Source organism: Tasmannia lanceolata, unplaced genomic scaffold (assembly GCF_043159265.1).
Source record: "Tasmannia lanceolata isolate RefF3 unplaced genomic scaffold, GAP_Taslan_0.1 ptg000002l, whole genome shotgun sequence".
NCBI classification, from domain to species: Eukaryota; Viridiplantae; Streptophyta; class Magnoliopsida; order Canellales; family Winteraceae; genus Tasmannia; species Tasmannia lanceolata.
In genome coordinates, this window is record NW_027518679.1 from 26311235 (window position 1) to 26333693 (window position 22459).

General features: G+C 38.3%; 1 protein-coding gene across 2 annotated transcripts; it reads right to left on the minus strand.

Moving 5' to 3' along the window:
* Window positions 1-560: 560 nt before the first annotated feature.
* Window positions 561-18159, minus strand: LOC143848028 (putative ethylene response sensor 1). 2 transcript variants are annotated; one of them, XM_077356912.1, is made up of 7 exons: window positions 17997-18159; window positions 14499-14767; window positions 4726-5672; window positions 3188-3556; window positions 2427-2693; window positions 1244-1368; window positions 561-1067 (listed from the first exon to the last, which is right to left on the minus strand). In XM_077356912.1, the coding sequence occupies exons 3-7, from the start codon at window positions 5629-5631 to the stop codon at window positions 830-832; spliced, it is 1905 nt and encodes a 634-aa protein (XP_077213027.1). In that variant the 5' UTR covers window positions 5632-5672; window positions 14499-14767; window positions 17997-18159; the 3' UTR covers window positions 561-829. The 2 variants fall into 2 exon arrangements, with proteins under 2 accessions (XP_077213027.1, XP_077212951.1); XM_077356836.1 differs by lacking the exon at window positions 14499-14767.
* Between the last annotated feature and the right edge of the window lie 4300 nt (window positions 18160-22459).

The window sequence follows — 22459 nt, forward strand, 5'->3', positions numbered from 1 at the left end:
AGGGAAAAGAGTTCTAATATCTAGAATCAGAAATAATGAAAGAAAACATGGCTTCTTTCTTTCTGGGTGTAGCTAGGATTTCTTCACCCTGGATATTTTAGGCAAACTTCAATTTAAAGAGTTATGATAGTTTTCAAGCTATGTTCTTTGTGAAATTAAAAAAAGAAAATCTTGAAATATTCATGAAATTCACATGGTTTTACATAAATTTGCTATTTTCCATGAAAAATCTGCAGGTTTTTTCAAAATATTTTCCATTTTTGTACCTAAACCCTTTTGAAAAGGTAAGCCTCATTGTCATCTGTTTCCACAACTCAATGGGGTCGGCTTACCATTGAGTGGGTGTGGTATTCAATAGATTAGATGTCTTAGTTTTTTCTTTCTGTTTTTGTGTGTGTGTGTGTGTGTGTGTGTGTGTGTGTGTGTGTGTGTGTGTTTACCTGAGGTCGATTGTTTGCAAAACCTTCCGATTATCCTCTAGCAAAACCTGCAATACAAATGTCGCAATACCCCATATAGATTAAACAGATTATCTCATTCATCGCTATTTTCTTGCAGAATTTCTTATGATTTTAATAATTGCAGATCAAAGGATCCATTCATTAGATTGCCAGTTTACATACAAATTCCGCTAAGAATACAAGTGGGCCGCATACTATTCTTTACACACAAATTCCACCCAGAATGCTATTGGGTTCATACCATTCAAGAGTGCCATGAGTCTAAACATAACTCAAATTTATGCACTAAATCACATCAATTTTATAGCGTGGTTCAAGATTTCAATTATTTCGTGAATGAGATTTCAAAAGTACATTTCCCGTGGCATTTAAACACTTCTTTGGTATCGGGGTTGAGAATAGATTACCCCTTTCTCATCTTTAGAAAGCGCTTTCGGTTCATAGAGGTCTGCAACACCATAATTTGTTCGAGCCATCGGGACTACTTGTTGCATGGATTGATTTGAACCGTCACTGAATCCAAGTTTCACGACGAATGTAGCAGTGCAACCTTTGCCCGGGCCCTCACTTTCAAGCCAAATATGACCTTCCATGAGATTTACAAACCTGATTACATAATTTCACAGATGATTAACATTAGCACATGAAAAGAATCCTAAACAAGCCCAGTAGTTTTACAGCAGGCATGCTATCAATGAATGGCAAAATTAGCTTTCACATGTTTCTGTAGATCTAAATGCAACAACCAGGAAGAGTTACAAGAAACAAAGGTTTATGCTCACCTTTTACAAATGGCAAGTCCAAGTCCGGTACCACCTTGATTTCTGTTTGTTCCAGTTCGAGATTGTGCAAATTTGGTAAAAAGATGTGTATCTTGGGGACTAATTCCGCAACCAGAATCCTTAACCTGCAAATACAGAGGCGGTAGAATTTCAGACGATCATTAATAATTATCTGAAATACTCATATCTCATTTTCTGTATGACTATGATGCTGAGACACAGGCAAGGTTTTAAATTTCAGTTTTGGTTTCGGTCGTCACAGAAATGGAAACTTTTCGGTTTCAGTGGAAACCCAGTAAAATGAAGGAGACGTATGAAAACATATGCACATGATAGAATTTAAAGATGAAACTTCAGGAAAGCCTACAATAAGCACAAATACACACTTCCATAATGGTTTAAATACATCAAACACCTAACGACCTGTACTGTCGTGCATGTCAAACAATTCAGTACTACACAAATTTCACTTGTAATTCATATAAATATATATAAATAATTAATAATGCATGCACCACATTTTGCATTCACTTCGTATAAATATAATTATATAATGCATACTAATATAGTATGTGACTATTACACTTACCATTTTGGTTTCTGCATTTCGGTCATTTCGGTTTTGGTTTCGGTGGGGATGGAAACGGAAACATTTCAGTCATTTCGTGTGTTGGCTTCGGTGGAAAATAAACCCGTGGACACAGGACATAGAAAGGACATGGATTCGACTGGGCATCTGCTTGCATGGTTCTTCAAATATGTTGACACCAAGATATTTGAAGAAACCATGCATGAAACAAAGAGCATAGATGGATACATGCATCAAAATGAGGCTAAAATATAGTGAAGTCATATCCTCTTTTTTTTTTAATGATAGTAAAGTCATATCCTTTATTCATGTCAGTACTGAATTTCAGAGCCATATAACAGTAGCAGTGAAGGCATGGTTTAATATTTCGGTTTCGGCCAGGACTGAAACGAAATCCACAATGAACTGGTTTTCTACTAAATTTTGCCGAAATTTCAAGTTTTCATGCCTGTTTACAAGATTTCAACCGAAATCTCCACTGAAACCGAAATATTTTGATTTCGGTGGTGACCAAAATGTAAAGCCTTGAGTGAAGGTAGACTGCCAACTTATATAATCCGAAGCTTCGGAAGGCAATAGCAACAATTAATCAACCTGCACTCGTAAGTAAAAATGACCATCACTTGACACCGGATAGAATTCAGGGGCTCGTGGGTCCCTCAACGACTCTGGCTTTGCAACTGTAGCTGTAACTGAAACGTAGCCTTCCTTTGTAAACTTCACAGCATTACCCGCAACATTTAGAATAATCTGCATAAGTCGCTTCTCATCACCGACAGTGAACACTGGTAACTCCGGTGCCAAAATTAATGACATTGATAACTTCTTAACTGCGGCAACGGGCTTTACCAAATTAATCACCTGTGATGTAAAATTGAGGACATTTCGATCAGATAAAAAAGAACAATAGAAGGATAGTGCCTTTGTGATGTAGAAATTTTTTTATTTTTTTTAATGGTTTTGTGATGTAGAAAATTGACAAGAACAGATTGAGGCCTCATGTCACAAATATCTCCGATATTTTCAAAATATCGCCTTTTTATCACAACATTTTGATAAAACAACAAAATCCTGAAATAATACCGAGATTTTAAAAATAAAGTGATATTTCCATTTTTATCATAAAATATTGCGATAATATCATGATTATCCTGATATTTTTATTTTATTTTTTCCTTAAATTTTATATATTTATACATTTTTTAAATAATTTTTTTTTTCTTTTTTCCCGATATAAACCCGGAGAAAAAAATTAACATATCCAGAGATTTTCCCATGCCGAGAAATTCCCTAGAACGATATTTGTGAGATAGCTCTTGATCAATAATCAAGTAGAGAAGTAAGCCAAGAAATACCTCTCGGAAACTTGAATGGAGATTGAAATTTCCAATATCTAGCTCAAGGCTTCCATCCTCGAGCCTTGAAAGATCTAAAACATCGTTAATGAGTGTAGCTAGAAGATTGCTGCTCTTTAGCACTGTCTCTACCATCACACGCTGCTCCGGAGATAGTTCAGTTTCTAGAAGTAGGGAGGACAAAACAATAATTGCATGCATTGGAGTTCGCATTTCATGGTTCATGACAGCTAGAAAATCATTACGAGCACAGATTGCCATTTCTGCCTCTCGTCGAGCTAAATCAAGAGCAACATTCTGCTCCATAAGTAGATCTTGGGCCCGCATAGACTCTTCTAAAATTGAAGCATGTGAAAGAGCAACAGCTACCTGGATCAAGGGAAAACTATAAGGAAGAAAAACATTCTGATCACAATTCACATTGGGGAAATAATATCAGCACAACCATATTTTGATATTTTTACAAACCATCTTGTCTTTTAGGATTTAAAGAGTTGTCAAAAGGTTATTATATTTCCCAAAATGCTATCAGGAGCCAATTAAAGAAGAAAGACAGCCGGGCTTGTGCAAATATCAAAATAATTTTAACAACCAGCAGCTTCAATGATCTGTTGTGGTAACGCAAGGTTCAAAATTTTAACAATGTAAGCCATCTTAAAATTCACAATGTGTTGCATTCACTGTGCTCATCTTCCGTGATTTGTAATATTGAAACTAACACTATGCCACAAAAGCAATCTCCAAAATGAATGAGTGCAAGTTTAAGGTAAAACCACTCTGTTATTTTTTGAAAAGAAAAAAAAAAAGATGAAAGAGAAGAAAAGTACGGTGATGCATGAAAAGCAGCATACTTCTATGTTCTCACAACCTAAGCTAAACCTAGCAAACTTAAAACGCTATTGTATTGTTCACCCATATGCACCAAAGCAGGCTTTTGGGTGAAATAACAAACTAAATGAGATGGGTAAGGTAAAACGAAAATCTTGAGCATCTCTAATGGTACAGTTTTCATGAATTAAAAACTATATGCAACTTAAATATTGATACTGTAAACTTGAAATTTTCCTAGGGAAATGATACCCCCCCCCCCAAAAAAAAAAAAAGAAGGATAAAATCCCCCCTTTAACAGTTTCTGTGAGAATGGTTCACTGCTTGAGGATAAATTCACCCTCTTTAACGTTTTTCTTTTCCTTTAAAACTTAGCAGATAATGTTAAGGGGGGGGGGGGGGGAGATATCAGTCCCCTTTTCCTATATAAATATCTATTTATATTTGCATATTCTCTCAGGTCCTGTGGGTTATTCCTCCCTCTTCCTCCCCCCCCGCGGCTGCCGTTCCTTAGGGGTGGATCTCTTTATTTGATCAATAAGAGAAGGTCTAATCTGAATAAAGAACAGATGCATAGTTACATACTTTAATTACTTTTCAAAAGCACATGGCATTAAAAATTACTAGTCAGGTAGCAGATGAGTATGGCAAGAGTACATGCAAAGGCAGTCAAGGAACAAAAAATACAGAGATCATAAGTTCATAACAACCTGGTCTGCAACAACTTCAACCAGTTCCAATTCATGGACGTGCCACTTTCTTGCACTGTCTGAGGGGAGCATCAAAACCATCACAGCATAGCCTTTTGCAGAAAGCTCAGGCCAATCGTGAACTTGGAAATTTGAAAGATGTAAAAGTGGTACTCGCACAGCAACAACCTCCGGTGGCACATATCTTCCCGAAAGAGGTCGAATCCTAGCCAGCGGACATGAGTGTGGAATTCTCATTGCACGGTTACTACTAAAGACTTGATTAACCACAGGAAGTTGAATAGAGACCGTTGATCCAACGGGTATCTGGTGACGTAGAGTGTGAGAGAGTTGAAGGTTTAAACCTGTCCGTGTTGGCATCCATAAAGCACACTCCTCTAAACCTAAAGTCCGACCCAGCTCAACAAGAGTAGTTTTTAATATAGTATGCCTGTCAAGTGTGCTTCTAATTTCATGGGTCAGCATTCTAACATGTCTACCCGTCTCTTCCTGTGTACGTATAAGCCCCATCTCCCTATCAAGTTCTTCGGCCTTATTTTTCAAGAAAAGCTCTCGGGTTTTCACACTTAATAAATCCGGTATAATGTGAACAAGCATTAGAGCTGTTGCACATGATACAATAGCTGTTGAGATTTTTGCAATAGCCATTACCAAAGCGACGGTTCTTGAATGCACGTTGTAAGTCCATAAATTGATGAGGTGGGTGGCCCCACAAAGAACAATAAATGCCCCAAATTGCATTAGCACCCATCGGTATGGGAAAAATGCAGATTTCTTGACAAAATAAACTAGCTCAAGAGGAATGGAGAAATAAGCAAGGGCGATAAAGAAGTCTGACAGATACTGATATTTCACCAAAAGCTCATCATGAGGCCATTGTGGCTCAATGCAGCCGCAGGCCTCCATATTCCTACAACCACATCAACCAAATCCTTGCTCCTACATTCCTGAAAATACGAGATAATAACAGTAAATTATAATAAAATATTGGCCACATTGATAAAGTCTCAACACAATCAGAAACTCTATCAAGTAATATACCATAGCATCCTCCAATTATCATGAAGAGGAAATTCAACTTGAAACACACATAAAGATAAGTAACTTTCTAATTGTTGGATTCTGTAAAAAATGAAATATGTGGCATACAAGAGTTGGAAGTGCAAATTTGAGAGCAACACCAGGAACACCCACACAACGTGAGAGATGTGAATTTGATATTCAGTAATACACGAATATTGAGGGACTGGTTATTATGTCGAGTTATTCAGTTTGCTCAAACTGGTTGGACCAGCTGATCTGAAATGGCTCTAGGGTACAAAGCCCCAAGCAAACAGGACTGGAAGAAGATTTGACCTAAATCCAGAATCTTATGATTTAACTAGACACTCTTCTGCGCAAGTTTTCCAGCATTCGTTTTCCTTTTTTTTTCTTTTTTTAATCTATAATGACATTTGTCACTTCACCTCACCCAGCTATTCACTTTTATAAATAAAATAGAATTAACCAACTTCGCAGAGTAGGGTGTGCTGCAGGACAATTTAGTATCAGAGCCAGGTTTAGAGCATCGTAGGGGTGAAGCTTACCCTCTCTTCCCAGTGTGATCCCTTAAAGGTGTAATGCGTTATAGATTTATGGTGTTATGACATTGAAGATCTAAAGAGTGATTTTTTAGAAAGAAACTCCATACTACATCCCTTTACAACTTCTTTTCATCCTAACTTTCCTTTTTATTATCTTTCCAACTTTCATGAGGTTTTTACTTTTGACCCATAGATCTAGACCCTTTTCGGTTTTTGAAATCCAAGTGTCAATGCAGTGATTCCTAGATATTCAGTATTTCAAATACTATCCCTAGATCCTTGGAAAAATCACACTAGACCACTAAAAACTAAATTTTCTGGAAATTTCAAAACGTGCAGAAATAAAGTTTTCCTTTATCATCCTCCATCCCATTACCAATTTTGATTCTCATCCAGCAGTTGGATCTCTCACAAATACCTGGATCAGTTACTATTTTAGCATTTTTTCCTTAATCCCAAATTAATGTTTATGTCATTTGATTATCAGGGTTACCTTAATCTTATTCCTGATTCTTGAGCCCTAGAAATTTCATTTAAAGAACCTAAATCAAACTTAAACCCTTAGAACAGCAACATTCCCTTCCGTCATCAATCAAGTCCCCCAAGTTGCCATGCATCAATTTGGAATCAAAGCCAGGTTTATAGCATTGTGGGCGTGAAGCTTACACTCTCTTCCCAGTGCGATGCTTGAAACCCTTCAAAAGGTGTGATGCCATTGAAGATCTAAAGAGTGATTCTTTAGAAAGAAGCTCCATATCCACTCCCAATTTTAAGTAAGAAATAAAAAAAATAGTCTTTCTGCTATCCATACTCCATCACTCTAAAACTTCCTCCCCTCCTAATTTTCTTTTTTATTATTTTTCCAATTTTAGTGAGGTTTTGAACCATAGATCTAGACCCTTTTGGTTTTCAAAATCCAAGTGTCAGTGGAGTAATTTCTAGATAACTTGAATTTCAAATGCTATCTCTAGATCCTTGAAAAAATCACCCAAGAGATTGATCTCACCAAAAACTCCATTTCTTGGAAATTTCAATTTCAGTGACTGCATAAAACTTTGATTGAAACATGTCTTTGATCAATGATACGATCTGACCAATTTTCATTTAACCTTTCTTTCGTCATCCTTTATCAGATAACCAATTTTGAGACAGATCCAGTGGTTGAAGCTCCCTCAAATAACTGGCTCAGTCGCAATTTTAGCAATTTTTTTTCTAAATGTAGGTATTAATTTTTAGATTCTTTAATTATCAGTCCTTAATCATATTCTTGATTCTTGACCCCTCAAAATCCCATTTAAAGAACCTAAATCAAACTTAAACCCATAGAACAGTCCCATTCCCTTTGTTCTTGAATCATGCCCCCCAAAATGTCCTGAGTGTCTACAAAAGAGTGATTATTTTATAAGAAGTCCTTTTTAAGGTAGTAATGTTTTTTTTTTGAAGTCCTTTTTTAAGGTAGTAATGTTAAAAATGAGATAATTAAAGGAGAATAGGAAGAATAAAAATTAGTAGGAAGGAGTCTCAACTCAATTTCATTCAACTATTCAATATTTAAACCATATTACAAGTGATATAAATGGGTCTGACTATAATACCCTTAAACTTAAACATGTATTTATAACCTCTCAAGCTGAATTCGTTCCTTGAAACATAGTCAGCATGTAGACAAGTCTCAAGTGATGGCCTGAACCAGTGTTTCAAAAATCAGACTCTGGTGAGAACTCAGCCACGGTAAAAGGGAATCGACTTAGGCGAGCCGATGAATAAAGCGGTAGATTTTTAATTAGCTCAAGTGAGTTAGGATTTTTTTTATTGGCATAGTAGGTCAAAACTCAAACCCAGACAGGAACTTGTCCAATGTAAGAGGGAGTTGAGTCATGAGAGTCAACGTGTAATGCAGGGAGTTTTTAAATTAGGTATGAAGTAAGCACCTTTGTGAGGATGTTTGAAAGTGATCCTGGATAGTGTGATAGGCCTTCAATTTTTCCACGGTGACAGCCCGTCCGATGCCCTAACATAGCATATGCTAAGGCCAGTCTTCTTCAATGCAAGGACATGAAGGCCCTACACGGCGACACGCCTGACACCCCTTGTTGCTTCGCATATGCTCATGAACAACAACTCCTGAGTCGGAGTTATTTCAAAATATGTTGATTTGAAAGAACTAGAAGACTGTGGTCTTGAAATAACTCTGACTTGGCGCTCAGGTTGCATGGCCGCATCAGGGGACAGTTCGCAAGACTATGGCACAAGTCCAAACATCATGCCCAGATAGCTGAAGCCAACAAGGAATGAGGTAATAACTTGACCACGTCCCAATCAAGGTTTTAAATTTGGACTGAAACCGAAATCATGAATACATGAAATGTTACAAAATTTCGTCCGAAATTGAAATTCAAGGAATTTCAAACCAAATGTCTCTATTCTGTGGATTTTCCATTGAAATCAGGCGGGTTACTTTCTTTCCCGCTTACTTTTCACACAAAAAGTGTGGCTTATCCTTGCTAAACTGCTGTATGAGGTATATAGATAGGGGGGAGAGAGAGAGAGAGAGAGAGAGAGAGAGAGAGAGAGAGAGAGAGAGAGAGAGAGAGAGAGAGATGGGGGGGGGGGGGGGTTGTTGATGAGAGAGAGAGAGAGAGAGACGTGGGGGTTGTTGATAGATATTAAATTTGGCAAACAGCTTAAAGGGACACGTGGCCCATGGTACCCAGCTTGATTCCACTTTTCACACGTTACCTCATTTTTTAATAGTTTCCCGAAATTTCGACCGAAATTTTGTAGGAGTTAAAATATTATTTTATTCTATTTCATAAATTTTGTCTGAAATTTCGAAATTTCGGTTCCGGTGAGGACCGAAATGCATTCCGAAACCGAAATTTGAAACCTTGGTCCCAATCCACCAAACCTGAAGGTTTGGTCATCCAAGGCACAAGCATGCATCATGGACCTTTCTGCAAGACTTCCGTCTCATGAGGGTGGCCGAAATCACCCCCAGCAAGAACTCATGGAAAGCCTGACGATTGGCCTACCCACAAGCCATACTGTAATGATAAGGCGACAACACAGTATAGCCTCAGCCCAGTCCTCGACCAAAGAATTGGAGCATCCCTCTGGATAACTCGTCGTTCACACCCAAAGCCCCCATAGGGTACACCTACGAGCTGTAAGACGATTTCCCGTTGTGCCTTGAGCACATGCCAGGTCCTCGCACGGCTCTTCAACTATCACCAAGGTTCCAGCCCACAACCTGCTGGGCCGAAGGGGATGACTTTGAAGTGTGTCACGGGAAGCCAGCCGCTTAAGGTGTGGGGGCATCCCCCTAACTTGGATAGGAGTGACCTCCAAAGGTGATGCAACTTCATACTTTTGAAGAAGCAATGAGACAAGACACCTTTTTAATACCTACCGTGTCACTGTGATACTCTGTCTGTTAACGTCAACATCCTTGTCCACATTGACCAATTGTCGTAACTCAACTCCACATTAGCAAATGAGTTTGCCTTATTGATAACATACCCCCTTACATTGGCACTTCGACAACCTGGCACTTTCCGACCTTGTCCCTTTTCATACCACGCTGCCCCCAAATTCTGCAAACGGCTTCCTTCGCCTCAATTCTCCTGGAGTGATCATCCGCATAACTGGCTTGATGCCATCCATCCCTTTGCTTTTACATCGAAGGCCAGCTGCTTCATTGGGCTCATTTATGTGCAACCATTTGCAATGATGGTTTACAGAACTCCACCAAATTTTGAGGGTAGAACGACCCGACATGATCTCCTTCAAGCAATCCTCTGATTCCTCCTCAGCTTCTCCCAGGCTTTAGAGAGAGCTTCCAAAACAGCACTCAAGCTAAACTTTGGCTCTAATCTACACAAGTTTACCACATTCTCATGTGGAACCTTAAAAGCAGGAATCTTCCCTCAGGGTGCAGCTCCCGACTCGGAACCTCGATTCGGCGCTCCTTAGGAAGGAGCTTCCAAGGAGCGCAATCCGAAGAGATGAAAACTGCTCCAATGGCGCTCCTAACCCGCTTCTATTGCTCCATTAGTAACCCCCTCACCAACTTACTAGCATCAAACTCCTCCAATTGTTCAAAGTACTTCATTAGAACAAGCACAGAGGCAAATATTCATAAGGCATGACAAAAGTGGGCATGAAATGAAAACGGTTAGAAATTACTACTTTTGATATACTTAAATTTTGAAAGATTTATATGAAAATAGTTAAAAATTACTATTTTTATGTCCTTGAATTTTGAAAGACATGTGATGAAAATATTATATTAACGCTCCCACGACGCTCCCAACCTTAGACTCTTTTAAACCCCCACACTTCCTGTCCCCACACCCACTTCATGCTTCTCTGTGTGGAACTGAAACTGCCTCACAGGACAAGTCCAAAGAAACCATCTCAATGGCCTCACCTCTTCCGAGGCCATGAGTCTCCCCACCGGGGTCTTCAATTCACACACTTTGTCTTGCGTCCTTCACACTGTGCCGACCTATTTCTTTCGTACATACCAACAATCACTAAGGGCGCGTTCGGCAACCATTCTGCACCCCATTTGTTAGGTGCGTGGAATGAAGAAAATAAAAAATCCCAAAGATGCCGTTCGTTATCCATTAACTAACCCTATTTTAATGGGATCTCACCATTCTAAATACAAATTTTATGGAGCGACTATTTGTCGCTTACGAAAATAGATGGAATGAGTTTATCGTGAAGCCTCTCATAACTACCCACTCGCGTTCCTCTCCATATATCTCTCCTCAACTTTCTTCTTCCACCTCCTCAAACGCGACCGACTAGCTGAAGCCTCCTCAACTCAATCGATCTCCAAATCGCCGAGCAAAAAATCTGGTTAGATCTTTCTCTTTCCTTGGATGCTAGTTAGAGATGGGTATATCTAATTCATTTTGTTTACGGATGATCTGGATCATTGAAATGGCAGCCTCAAGTTTCTCTTTGGATAAATAGGGCCTGTAAGCAGATAATTCCTCATTTCTATGGAGTGAACGACAGTAACATCCCTAAAGCAGATAATTCCACCCTCAAAAGAGAACATAAAGTACTCTTTTTTTCAGGATCCACCATCGTTCTTCCATTTGTGTGCAGGATAAATAGGTCCACTTCACGGTAACCTTTTGTTTTCGATGAAAAGCTTTCATAAGCTATCTAAATAACGAAAAATAATATTCTGAAATCTAAAAAGGCGAAAATTCCATCGAATGTATATTTTGAATATGGATGGTACTGTTCAAAGACAATCTTGTAAATGTTGCAGAAGTATGTAAATGCCCAAGACGAATGCATGTAAGACATTCTTTTAGCATACATGTAGGATGTCCAATTTAAACTAGAATCATATAATTGCCTGCCATAGCACTCTATTCCAAAATTTAAGCCAATTGATTGTGTTCACAACTACTCCTACATTTCAATTGCAGTTTAACTCACTGCTTAGCCTACAATTAGTTGAAATACGGATGCTAATTAGAGATTTTAAGCTGGGCATTATATGCTTGCTCTTATTCAATTACAGAGCTGACCATGAAACTAGCCCATGATAAAATGTGTATTTGTATAATGGCTTAGATACATTCCTTTCTTTCTACAACAAATCTGAACGTTTGTATCATTTCGCAAATTTTATATTTGTATTCCTTCTGTTGATTTTTTATATCATAGGAAATTACACAACTTTAGATACTATTTTGAAGCAACCATTTTTAAATATTTCCTGTTTTAGATAACTTAAAAATTTAGACAATATGCCCAATTTTAGTTTTAATGACATAACAATTTTTATTCTTAATTATATTTTAGATGGCAGGAAATCATTTCATTGCTGTTGGAAGGGATGATAGCCAAAATTTGCAAGAACAAGAGTCTGCAAGATGGAGTGTAAGGGATACTCATAGACCTAATGGTGGAAGAGGTGAAGAAGGGAAGTAGGTGCACGGCGACATTTACGACACGGGCTTGGAATGACATAAGGAGAAAGTTTTACGATAAGACTGGTCATAACTATACTTCTATGCAGTTTAAGAATAAATTTCAGAAGTTGAGGAAAGATTATTGGGAATTTAAGAAACTTCTTGAGGTTACAGGATTTGGTTGGAACCCAATCACTAAGACTGACTGCAGAGGCCTCGGTGTGGGACACATATATTCAGGTAAATATTACTATTTAATTATAGAATGTTAATTTGATTTAGTTAATTTTTTTGTAGGTAACAATATTAATTACTCAAATGATATTTCAGGAACACCCAACTGCTTCAAGATTTAAGAAGTTTGGATGTCCTCGTTGGATGGACTTGCAAATCATATACGGTGATACTACCGCCAATGGGGAGTTTGCTATTGGGAATGCCGAGGATCCACCAGAATCAGATGATGACGTTGATGCTCATGTATTTACCCACATTAGAGCAGATGAGGAACTAAATGTGGATGAAATCCCAAATGCCGATGCCAATCCAACTGCAAATGAAAATGATTCTCATGGAGGGACTCGCCTTCGTAGACATGGTAGAACACCCAACACACTTCGTCGAGGAAGGAATAAGAGTGTAGAATTTGGTGAAAGTCTAAAGAACTGGGATGATGTGAATAAAGCGAGGACCCGCAAAATTTTTAGCCACATCTGGAACCACAAAGCCAGATGATGATCCTAACTCCATTGGAAAGTGTGTAGATATTTTGAATGATATGGAAGTAAGTGATGAAGAGTGGATGAATGGGGTGAAGTTGTTCCGAGATGCAGATTGGAGGCAAGTATTCATGAGGGCAACTCAATAGAAGAGGTTGCTCTTGCTTAAACAACTCCTATGATGCACAAGTGGCCATCATTAGTTTATATTAGTTAGGAACTTTCTTTTGATTATATTATGTCTTGTTTTATTCTAGAGTTGTATGACCCTATGAACTTATTAGTTATTTGGATATTATGTTATGGATGACAGTGTGCTTAGTCATAATTTATTTTCTCTAGTTTCTATTGGATGATGATATTTTTTTGTTTAATGCATAACGTGAATGCTTTTAATTCTTCATGTTATAGCTGAATCATTATATTGATGAATGTTGTTTCTTCTTTTGGTAATTATTTTACATTGTTTGCATGATTTATTTTCTAACTTTGGTAACATACTTACTTTTGGTGCAGCATTTAAAATCGATTCCCATAATATTATGGAAGCTTATGATGATGATGATGATTATGATTATGATGATGATGATGATGATGATGATGATATAGATATTCATTTTGTCACTGTAATAAATGAATATTGTCATTCATACATCAGTCGACAACCATGTAGGGATGGAAAATTGACTGGTGCAGAGTGGGTAAGGGAGATGCTTAATGGACATCCTGATAGATGTTACGATTGTTTGCAAATGGAAAAACATGTTTTTCAAAACTTGTGCAACAATCTAAAGATAAAAGGTTTCCTACACGATTCGCGGTACGTAGCAGTAGAAGAGCAAGTTGCAACGTTCTTAACAGTGTTAGGGCACCGCCAAAGTAATAGGATTGTAGCTTAGCAGTTTCAGCGTTCCGGAGATACTGTATGTCGTCATTTCAAACGAGTTTTGAGGGCGACTCTAAAGTTAGGAAAAGAAATTACCGGCAGAAATTCTAACGAATCCTAAGTACTATCCATGGTTTAAGGTATGGAGTTTTTTTCCAATTAGATCATCCTTTAATCTCATATTATTAGTTGATGTTAAATGTTTTACTTTATAGAATTGTGTCAGTGCGATTGATGGCACACATATTAGTGCTTTGTGCCTGCTAAGAAGCAGATTCCTTATCGAAGAAGAAAAACTAGTACAACTCAGAATGTAATGTGCTTATGCTCATTCGATATGAAATTCACATTTGTTTACGCTGGGTGGGAAGGCACGACCAATGATAGTAGGATTTGTTTTTAAGCAATAACCAACGAAAAATTGAAATTTCCACATCCCCCCCCAAGGTATTTATTTATTTTAATATTGTATGATTAAATTATTTCATATATAATTTGCTTTCTTACGTTTCCTTTATTCAATCATATTAGGTAAATATTATGTCGTGGACACTGGATATGCAAGTACGCCAGGTTATTTGACACCTTACCGTGGTGAGACTTACCATTTACCAGAATTTAGACGTAGAGGTCGAAATCTTACCGGAGCGAAGGAGTTATTCAATTATAGGCATTCGTCATTGCGTAACGTGATTGAGCGGTGTTTTGGTACTTTGAAGACTCGTTTTCCGATTCTAAAGTTAATGCCACCCTTCAAGCTTCATACGCAAAGGCTTATAGTCCTGGCAGCATGTACACTCCACAACTTTATTAGAAACGAAATGCAGTTGGATAGAGAGTTCGTACATTTTGGTCATGAAGATGTCGTTTTGGATGTTCAAGATGCAGACGATGAAGATGAGCCGGAGTGACCTACAGAGATGACGCGACTTAGAGATTTTATAGCAAATGCAATGGCTAGAGAGCGTGGGTTGCCTTAGTTGCCAATAAGATGATAAGAATGTGTGAATTTTTATTGTTCATTGTTTTAGAATTTATGAACTTTTGTTACTCTTATTATTATTAGTATTTGGATTTTATGAACTTATGGTAAGAAGATTTTTAGGAGTGCTTAAGGGTGTTTTGAGTGAGGTAGGCACCCCAAGTTTCTTGAACCTCAATCATAATAGCAGGCACTGCTCATCTGAAGGCATGCATTTTTGGGCAATCTTGTTTCACCCTTTGGCTTAAGGGTGTTTTGGGTAAGGTAGTCACCCCAAGCTTGATCTCATTATGTTGGACATGGAACGTTTAGCATGAATAATTACGAATTCATCCAACTTTGTTAGAGTTCAGTTCCATTTATTAGTTTAGTTGAGATGTTACAAACTTGAAGATGATGATTTCATAGGTTTTAACTCCATGTTTTCCCTTACGCATCTTTATAGGCATCCAAATATTAGTAGTCAAAATGGTGCAACTCGGGTCGAGTCGGGTTCGGGTTCAGTCAATGGTTCCTCGGGCCGGGTTCAGGTAAGCCTCAACCTAACCCAAACCGACTCGAGTTGCAGCCTCCATTAACAGAGTAAGAACCATGGTATTGACTATTTTAGAGGGGTCAAAATTTTATTGATTTGATCCATGTAAATCTGTTAAAGAATCAAAATACATTTATTTTTGTCACAACCGAACACCATTCTGCTCTAAACAACAAAAAATTCATTCTTGGACATGAGTTTGCCGAACGCAATTCTATCGCCAGAAGCAAACAAAAAAATCCATTCTCATTCTTCATTCTAAAATGAGAATGAAGAGAATGGTTGCCGAACGCACCCTAATGGTCTCCTTGGTTACCCGCTGACCACTCAAGTCTTTAAGGCCCTTCACCCCATGTCTAGATCCATCGGAGCTTTCATACTACCAACCACCAAGTCTTCCATCACTCGGATTGAACAGTCCAGTCAGTCTTCTCCCACACTAGTACCTCAAATTAGCAAGAAACAACCCACCATGCTGTCCCGTTACCCGTACCAGCATTTCACCCTAAGTATGCATCTTCAATTCCTCAAGATAATGAACACCTTCATCCTTCATGGCGCCAAGCCTCATTCCCTCAATATTCCTCTTCACGCAAGATCATCACTCCAGCCCTTCAGAGTATGCACCCACAGTACCTAGAGATAATGAACACCAACACCTTCACCCCTCATGGCTCAGTGCATCAGTCCCTCAGCATTCCTCTACACCACAAGAGCATCACTCTAGTCCTTCAAAGTATGCATCTTCAGTACCTTAAGATAATGAACACCTTCACCACACCTTAAGATAATGAACACCTTCACCTCGGTCCTTTAGTATCCTTCTTCAGACCAAGAGCATCTTTAGTCCCTCAAACTGGTTATGCCTTCACTTCAAGTAAGCAATACACACCTTTATGTTATCATTCAAAACAAACAAAAAAATCAAATCTTAATGTTCAGTCAAATATGATTTCCCCCAATCACCTACTTGATCAAAGGTAATGCAATTCATATTTGACTGACACTTGTTTTCAAGAAATCTAACTAAGAGCTGGCAGCTCTTAATCCTTAGAGATGGGGGGAGGGGGAGTTTTATAGGGGGTTCCGAGTGGTATAGGAGTCGTCCTTAGAGATGAGTGGGGGTTTCAGTGAAGTGGGCCTTTGTGGGCACCATTGGAGTGGCAAACTCAAGCGTTGCGGAGGTGTGTGAGGTCCGTCAAGGCATCAAGTTTTTGAGGGGAGAAGACTTCGATAGTGTGATGGTGGAGGAGTCCGTTAATGTAATCCGTGGCTAAACGGATCTCAAGTATTCTCGTCACACAGGAATAACATAGCTATTTGAGGATATTAAAGACATAGTGGGGAGCTCGAGCATTTCCTATGATCACATCAGAAAATATGCCAATGGGTGAGGGTTTAGGGTTGCTGAGGAGGGGGTACACCGCCGGTCTCTTGAACAGTTAGATTTCTTACCACCTTGAGTCGTTTTGGCTCTTTAGAGCCCTGAAATTGTATCTTTTCCTCTTTCTTATCTCGTTGTTTTATTCGACCATCTCGGTCTTTTTCTTTGAATGAAATTTTTTCCATTCAAAAAAAAAAAGGAAGAAGAAGAAGAAATCTAACTAAGAGACACCAATTAAAGGAATACCCACGCAAATGCCTCACAATTAGCACATTTTAGCCAGTAATATTCCGCAAAAAAGTCAATCATTGGTCTCATAAATTGTCATCACATAGTATCATTCCCATTTTTCAGTTATATCCTACTTGATTAGTCTTTTGATTATTTTCCTTGGGGCTCTATTATGATAGTTTCTGTTATAATTCTGTGCTAGACAAGCTCATATGCACCCTTTCTTATATCAAACATGGATATTAGTGATTCTTAAGATATGCTAACAAAGAAAGAGAGAATTCCATCAAAGTGGTACTAAAGCAAGTGCCTCAGCTCAAGAACAGTAAAATTTATCAGCGTTAAACCCACAATATGATTAATGAGAACTTCTATCTTCAGTCTATGTGAAAACAAAATGGTGGGGTTGAGCCTCTAGCTCAATTGGTAAAGACAATACTCTTCAACCATGAGGTCAAAGGTTCAGTCCCAGCTTACCCACCAAAAAAAAAAAAAAATGGTTATAAAATAGTCAAAATAGTCGTCAGAATAGTTAATCTGAAATCCCAAAACCCCCAGCTGGATACTAATAAACAGAAAAAATAAAAAAAAAGTCTTGCCAGCAGAAATTTCAGATGCATTAAAAAACAAAGGGTTTTGCTACACTTGTTAAGAGCACTGGAAACATAATTTACACATGTTTTTCAAAAAAAAAAAAAAAAAAACAAGTCTCAAAATATTTGTAAATGTGTAAAATTACGTTTCCAATGCTCATTAGCGAGTGCCCTAACAAAACAACCCACAACAAAACCCTAATCACAAATAACAATATGGGGAATTCTAGTAAGAAATCACATAACATAACATGTCAGAGAACTTGAGAAGGTATAAATTAGAGAAAGTTTATTCCTTAGACAAGATATTTCTGAAAAAGGAAAAGAAAATCATACAACATAACAGAAAAAAAAAAAAATTAAAATGAAAAGAAGAGAGAGAGAGAGAGAGAGAGAGAGAGAGAGATAGAAATTACTTGAATTGTAAGAGTAGCATAGAAGGAAGGAGGATTTTGGAAGAGGAATTTCAGTAGCTGATGGGAAATATTGAAGAAATCCGTCCATGGCTTCACTCATCTAAAGAATCTCAGTATTAAAAAAGACTCTCTCTCTCTCTCTCTCTCAACTTCACGGACCAAAAAGGTCTGCGAAAGTCGCCTTGAACACGTGCGTTCTAGAGTGATCCAATACATTCTAACAAGGTTCGACCGTTCGAGTTAGATGGGGTTGCCCAGGGCCTCAACCCTAACCAAGGTTTTAAATTTCGGTTTCGGTACCTATTTCGGACCCCACCGAAATCCGAAATTTCGGTCCGAAATTTGGTATTAAGCTTCGAAATTTGGGACTGAAATTTCGAGTCCGAAATTCCGAATTTTGTAACAATTAATTTTATTTTTTTAAATGCCATTTTCTCGAAATTTTGAACTGAAATTCCGAAATTTCAGCCAAATTTTGGTATTTCGCGAAATATCAAATTTCGGGAAACTTCGGATTTCAGTCCGAAATTTAAAACCATGACCCTAACACAACCTAGAATAAAATTAGGTTGGCTTTTCCCAAGCCTAACCCAAAGGAAGGCCGACCCAACCTGAGATGAAATCAGGTTAAACCCTCGCGTTCTAGTTGAGCCCAACCCAAGTTGCACTCCTAATTCTGGCGTGGTTGGCCAAAGCAAGAGTGTTAGTTTAATTGCTCTTATGTCTGTCGTTTATGTGGAAATGATATAGCAAAAAAATGCAAAGTCAGAGGTTGATCCTACTTGTTAGAAAAGTGGGTTGAAAAGGGCAATTTAAGAAATCAGAAACAATTTGCATTCAAATTGGAGAGTTAGAATCTCTCAATAAATGGTGGATTTTGACCCTCATTCATGAATTCCTCTTCTAATTGCAAACTTCAAATCATCATGGAATTAATCGAAGGAAAGAAAAGTTTAAATACTACATATAATGGCGAAATTGGGCGGCCTATAAGGTTATTTAAAACCTTATAGGAAAATTGGTTTTAACCATCAAATCCATACAATATATTGGGAAAGCTTGAGCAACCCCAAGATTATTTAAACCCTTACAAACATTTAAGCACTAAATAATACCTTATAAATATGTAAATTCCTCTGTTTGTGTGTGAAATTTCTCTGTTTTTTTTTTTTTTTTTGGCAATCCAAACAGGGCCTTATAGGACATGGCTGTTTATTGGGATATTTGAAAGATCTTGAAAAATTAGGAATAGTGCAAGAAATTGTTAGAATAGGAACTTGGGAGCTAATATTTCCGCTCCACTTTTAGACCAATCCACTCCAACTTGGAGTGGATTGGTCTAAAAGTGGAGTGGAAATATCCAAAGCATAGGGGAGTTGATATTTCCGCTCCCCTTTTAGACCAATCCACTCCAACTACCTTTTAGACCAATCAACTCCAAGTTAGAGTGGATTGGTCTAAAAGGGGAGCGGAAATATCAATTTCCTAAGAACTTTAGGTGTTGGTTTTTTGGTTAAATGAATTGATAGGGATGGGCCTAAACCCCACCTTGCCCACTAAAAAATAACTATTTGGCTTTTGGGAGATAGGCAAACAATAAATGCTTGTTCTGTCCCATCAAAAAAGGAAACCATGTACTGAATATGGGTAAATGCATTGCATTGTTTTTATGTATCTCCTTTTCAGTGATTATAGATTTGATATTTTGATCCTTTGATAATGATATACAACCACATTATACATCAACAAGGTCATTAAAGGTGACCCTACTACTTTTATTCCTAAGTGTAAAATTATAAGAAGATTTTCGCTAATATTGAATGAATTACAATGATGCTAAAGAGTGTTTATATAGAACACTCAGAAGGTAAACATGGAAAGATGAAAAGTAATTATGAAAAGAAATAAAGAAATAAACCCTAGCCAAGGAAAGAGATGAAGATAGAAATGCTACCTATACTAAATCTAGCTCGGTTGCCAATCTAGCACCTTAATCAAATCTAATATCCCAAATCTAACAAGGTTACCCCTTTAACCACCTTGCCTAATCTACCACCATGATGATCCAATGGTGTGATTTCAATCCAATCCAACGGTAAGATTCTCATATTCTAACACTAAGTACATGATATAAGGAGATTTTATATGAGATAAAAAGGGATCTGCGATGAAATTTCTCGCCAAGCCGCTTCGCGACTCACCTTTTCATAAGAGAACAACCACCTAGTAGCTGATTTTGTCTTATTCATGTGACGTGGCTGTTCTCTCCTGAAAAAGTGAGCTAAAATTGTCTATCTGCGATCTTCTCTAGCAAATGGGGCTCATCTACTTAGATAATTTAACTCAATTCATTTGTTGATCTCGCCGTGGATAGGTCGTGACCTAAAACTCTTGTTAATAAGATCCTAACCCTATGTTTTATTGAGGTTTTTATAGTGTCATATTTTGAAATTTCGGAGCAGTCTATTTTACACCAAATATATCAGAGAGTTAGGATCATCCTATGGAGAATATTTTTTGGGCACGGCCTATCAAACAACGAACACCAACAAATGAACAGGCTACATCTTGTAAATAGGTGGGCCTCTCTTTTCGGATTAGATTGAGATCTCACCGTCGGATTAGATTAAGCTTGGTGATATAGTGCCACTGGGGCAGATGGTATGGCTCATTGTTCTGGTTGTTTGTTTTATGTGTTCCATATACTAAGAACTGAAATTAACTTTGGCTTGTGACCAAGAATTAGCCACAAAATCCGATGGACTGTCCTCCATCCGAAAGGAAGACGCCAATGTACACAAATAGCAATCATATTTTATCTCATTTATGTGTACTCACGACGAACAATATTTCATTTTCCTTCGTTTTAAAAACCCTACTCAAAACCAGGAACAATGTTAGGGAATTGATATCGGCGCTCCAACGGTTTGATCTTCACGCTCAAGTTTCATGTTTTTTAGTATTCAAAAGGTTATTACAGTTCATAAAAAGCTCTCACAAGTAGGGGTGCAACTCGGGCGGGCTCAACCCAAACCTGGCGGGTTCAACCCGGAAAAAACTCAGGTTGGGTTGAGTTCAAGTCAGGTTCGGGTTCGGTTTTCTCAACCCAGGTTGAGTTCAGGTCGGGTTCAGCTTGAGGGCTTGGACAACCCGACCCGAGTTAAACCTGAAATTTTTAATAATTTTTTTAGTTTTTAAGCTTAAAATCTCGGTTTGGGTCAGGTTCGGGTTGGCAAAAAGGGCTGCTCGGGTCAGGTCGGGTTGGAACTCGGATCTGGTCGGGGTCGGGTTCAGTAAATGGTTGCTCGGGTTGGGTTCGGGTTGGCCTCAACCCGAACCCGACCCGCTCGAGTTGCACCCCTACTCACAAGCCCTTTAAATACTTAAAGACAAGAAACTTGAGCGTCAATCAAAGGGCTGGAGCGCTGACACCATTTCCCTATTTCATTTTCCTTCGTTTTATTTTGATAACTTTCTCACTAAACACTAACCGTTTGGATACACGGATTTTAGAATCTTGGATTTCATCAAAATCGCAATTGGGAGACGAGAGAAGGAGGAGACCGACTGCTGCACTTCTCTTTAGAATCTTGGTTTTTAAGAAAGAAATCCAGGTTTTAGAAACCTCTCCCACAACTTGAGATTGTTTAAACCTTTTTTATTTTTTAAATGGCTGAGAGATAACATTAAGAGGGACCGAGATGGACCATACCCAAATGTACAGGGGAGAAACAGGAAAGAAAAATACATAATACACAAAATACAAAATAAACTACGGAGGGAGAAAATCAAACAACTCCAACTCCGCACACTTCTAGCCAACGCTTCCGCCTCCCCATTAGCACTCCTCCGCACACTTCTAGCCAACGCTTCCGCCTCCCCATTAGCACTCCTCCGCACATGTTCGAAAAAATACCCGATCCCGAAATTAGATCCTCAATTTCATCAAAAAATGATAGAAATCTCCAAGGAGGCAACTCCACTCTTTTCAGCCAACGAATCACATTGAGTGATCGCCCTCCACAATGGTGTTATCCAAGCACTCTCTATCTAATCTCTTGATACCATGATATACAGCCTTCACTTCTACATCTGAAGCATCACATCTCCCCAAAGCATCACATCTCCCCAACTACACCACGGTCATCATGGAACAACCCGCCAACCCCAGCCGGACACGGATTTCCAAAACTCGAGCCATCAAAATTCAATTTTCACTTCCCATAAGGTGGAGCCTCCCAACGCTGAGTAATCCGAGGCCTATTTTCCCTGCTGAAGCAAACTACCCTCGACCCCTCCCATAGATCAAATGCCAATCCTTCCATAGCTCAAATGCCGATACAAAGCGGAAGGACGAAAGACATTTCACCCAAGATATCGATAGTGCAATAATTTTCATGTAAAGCCAATGAGACGATTTGGCAATCCCCTCAAAAAGTCTAGAATTTCTTTCTTTCCAAATC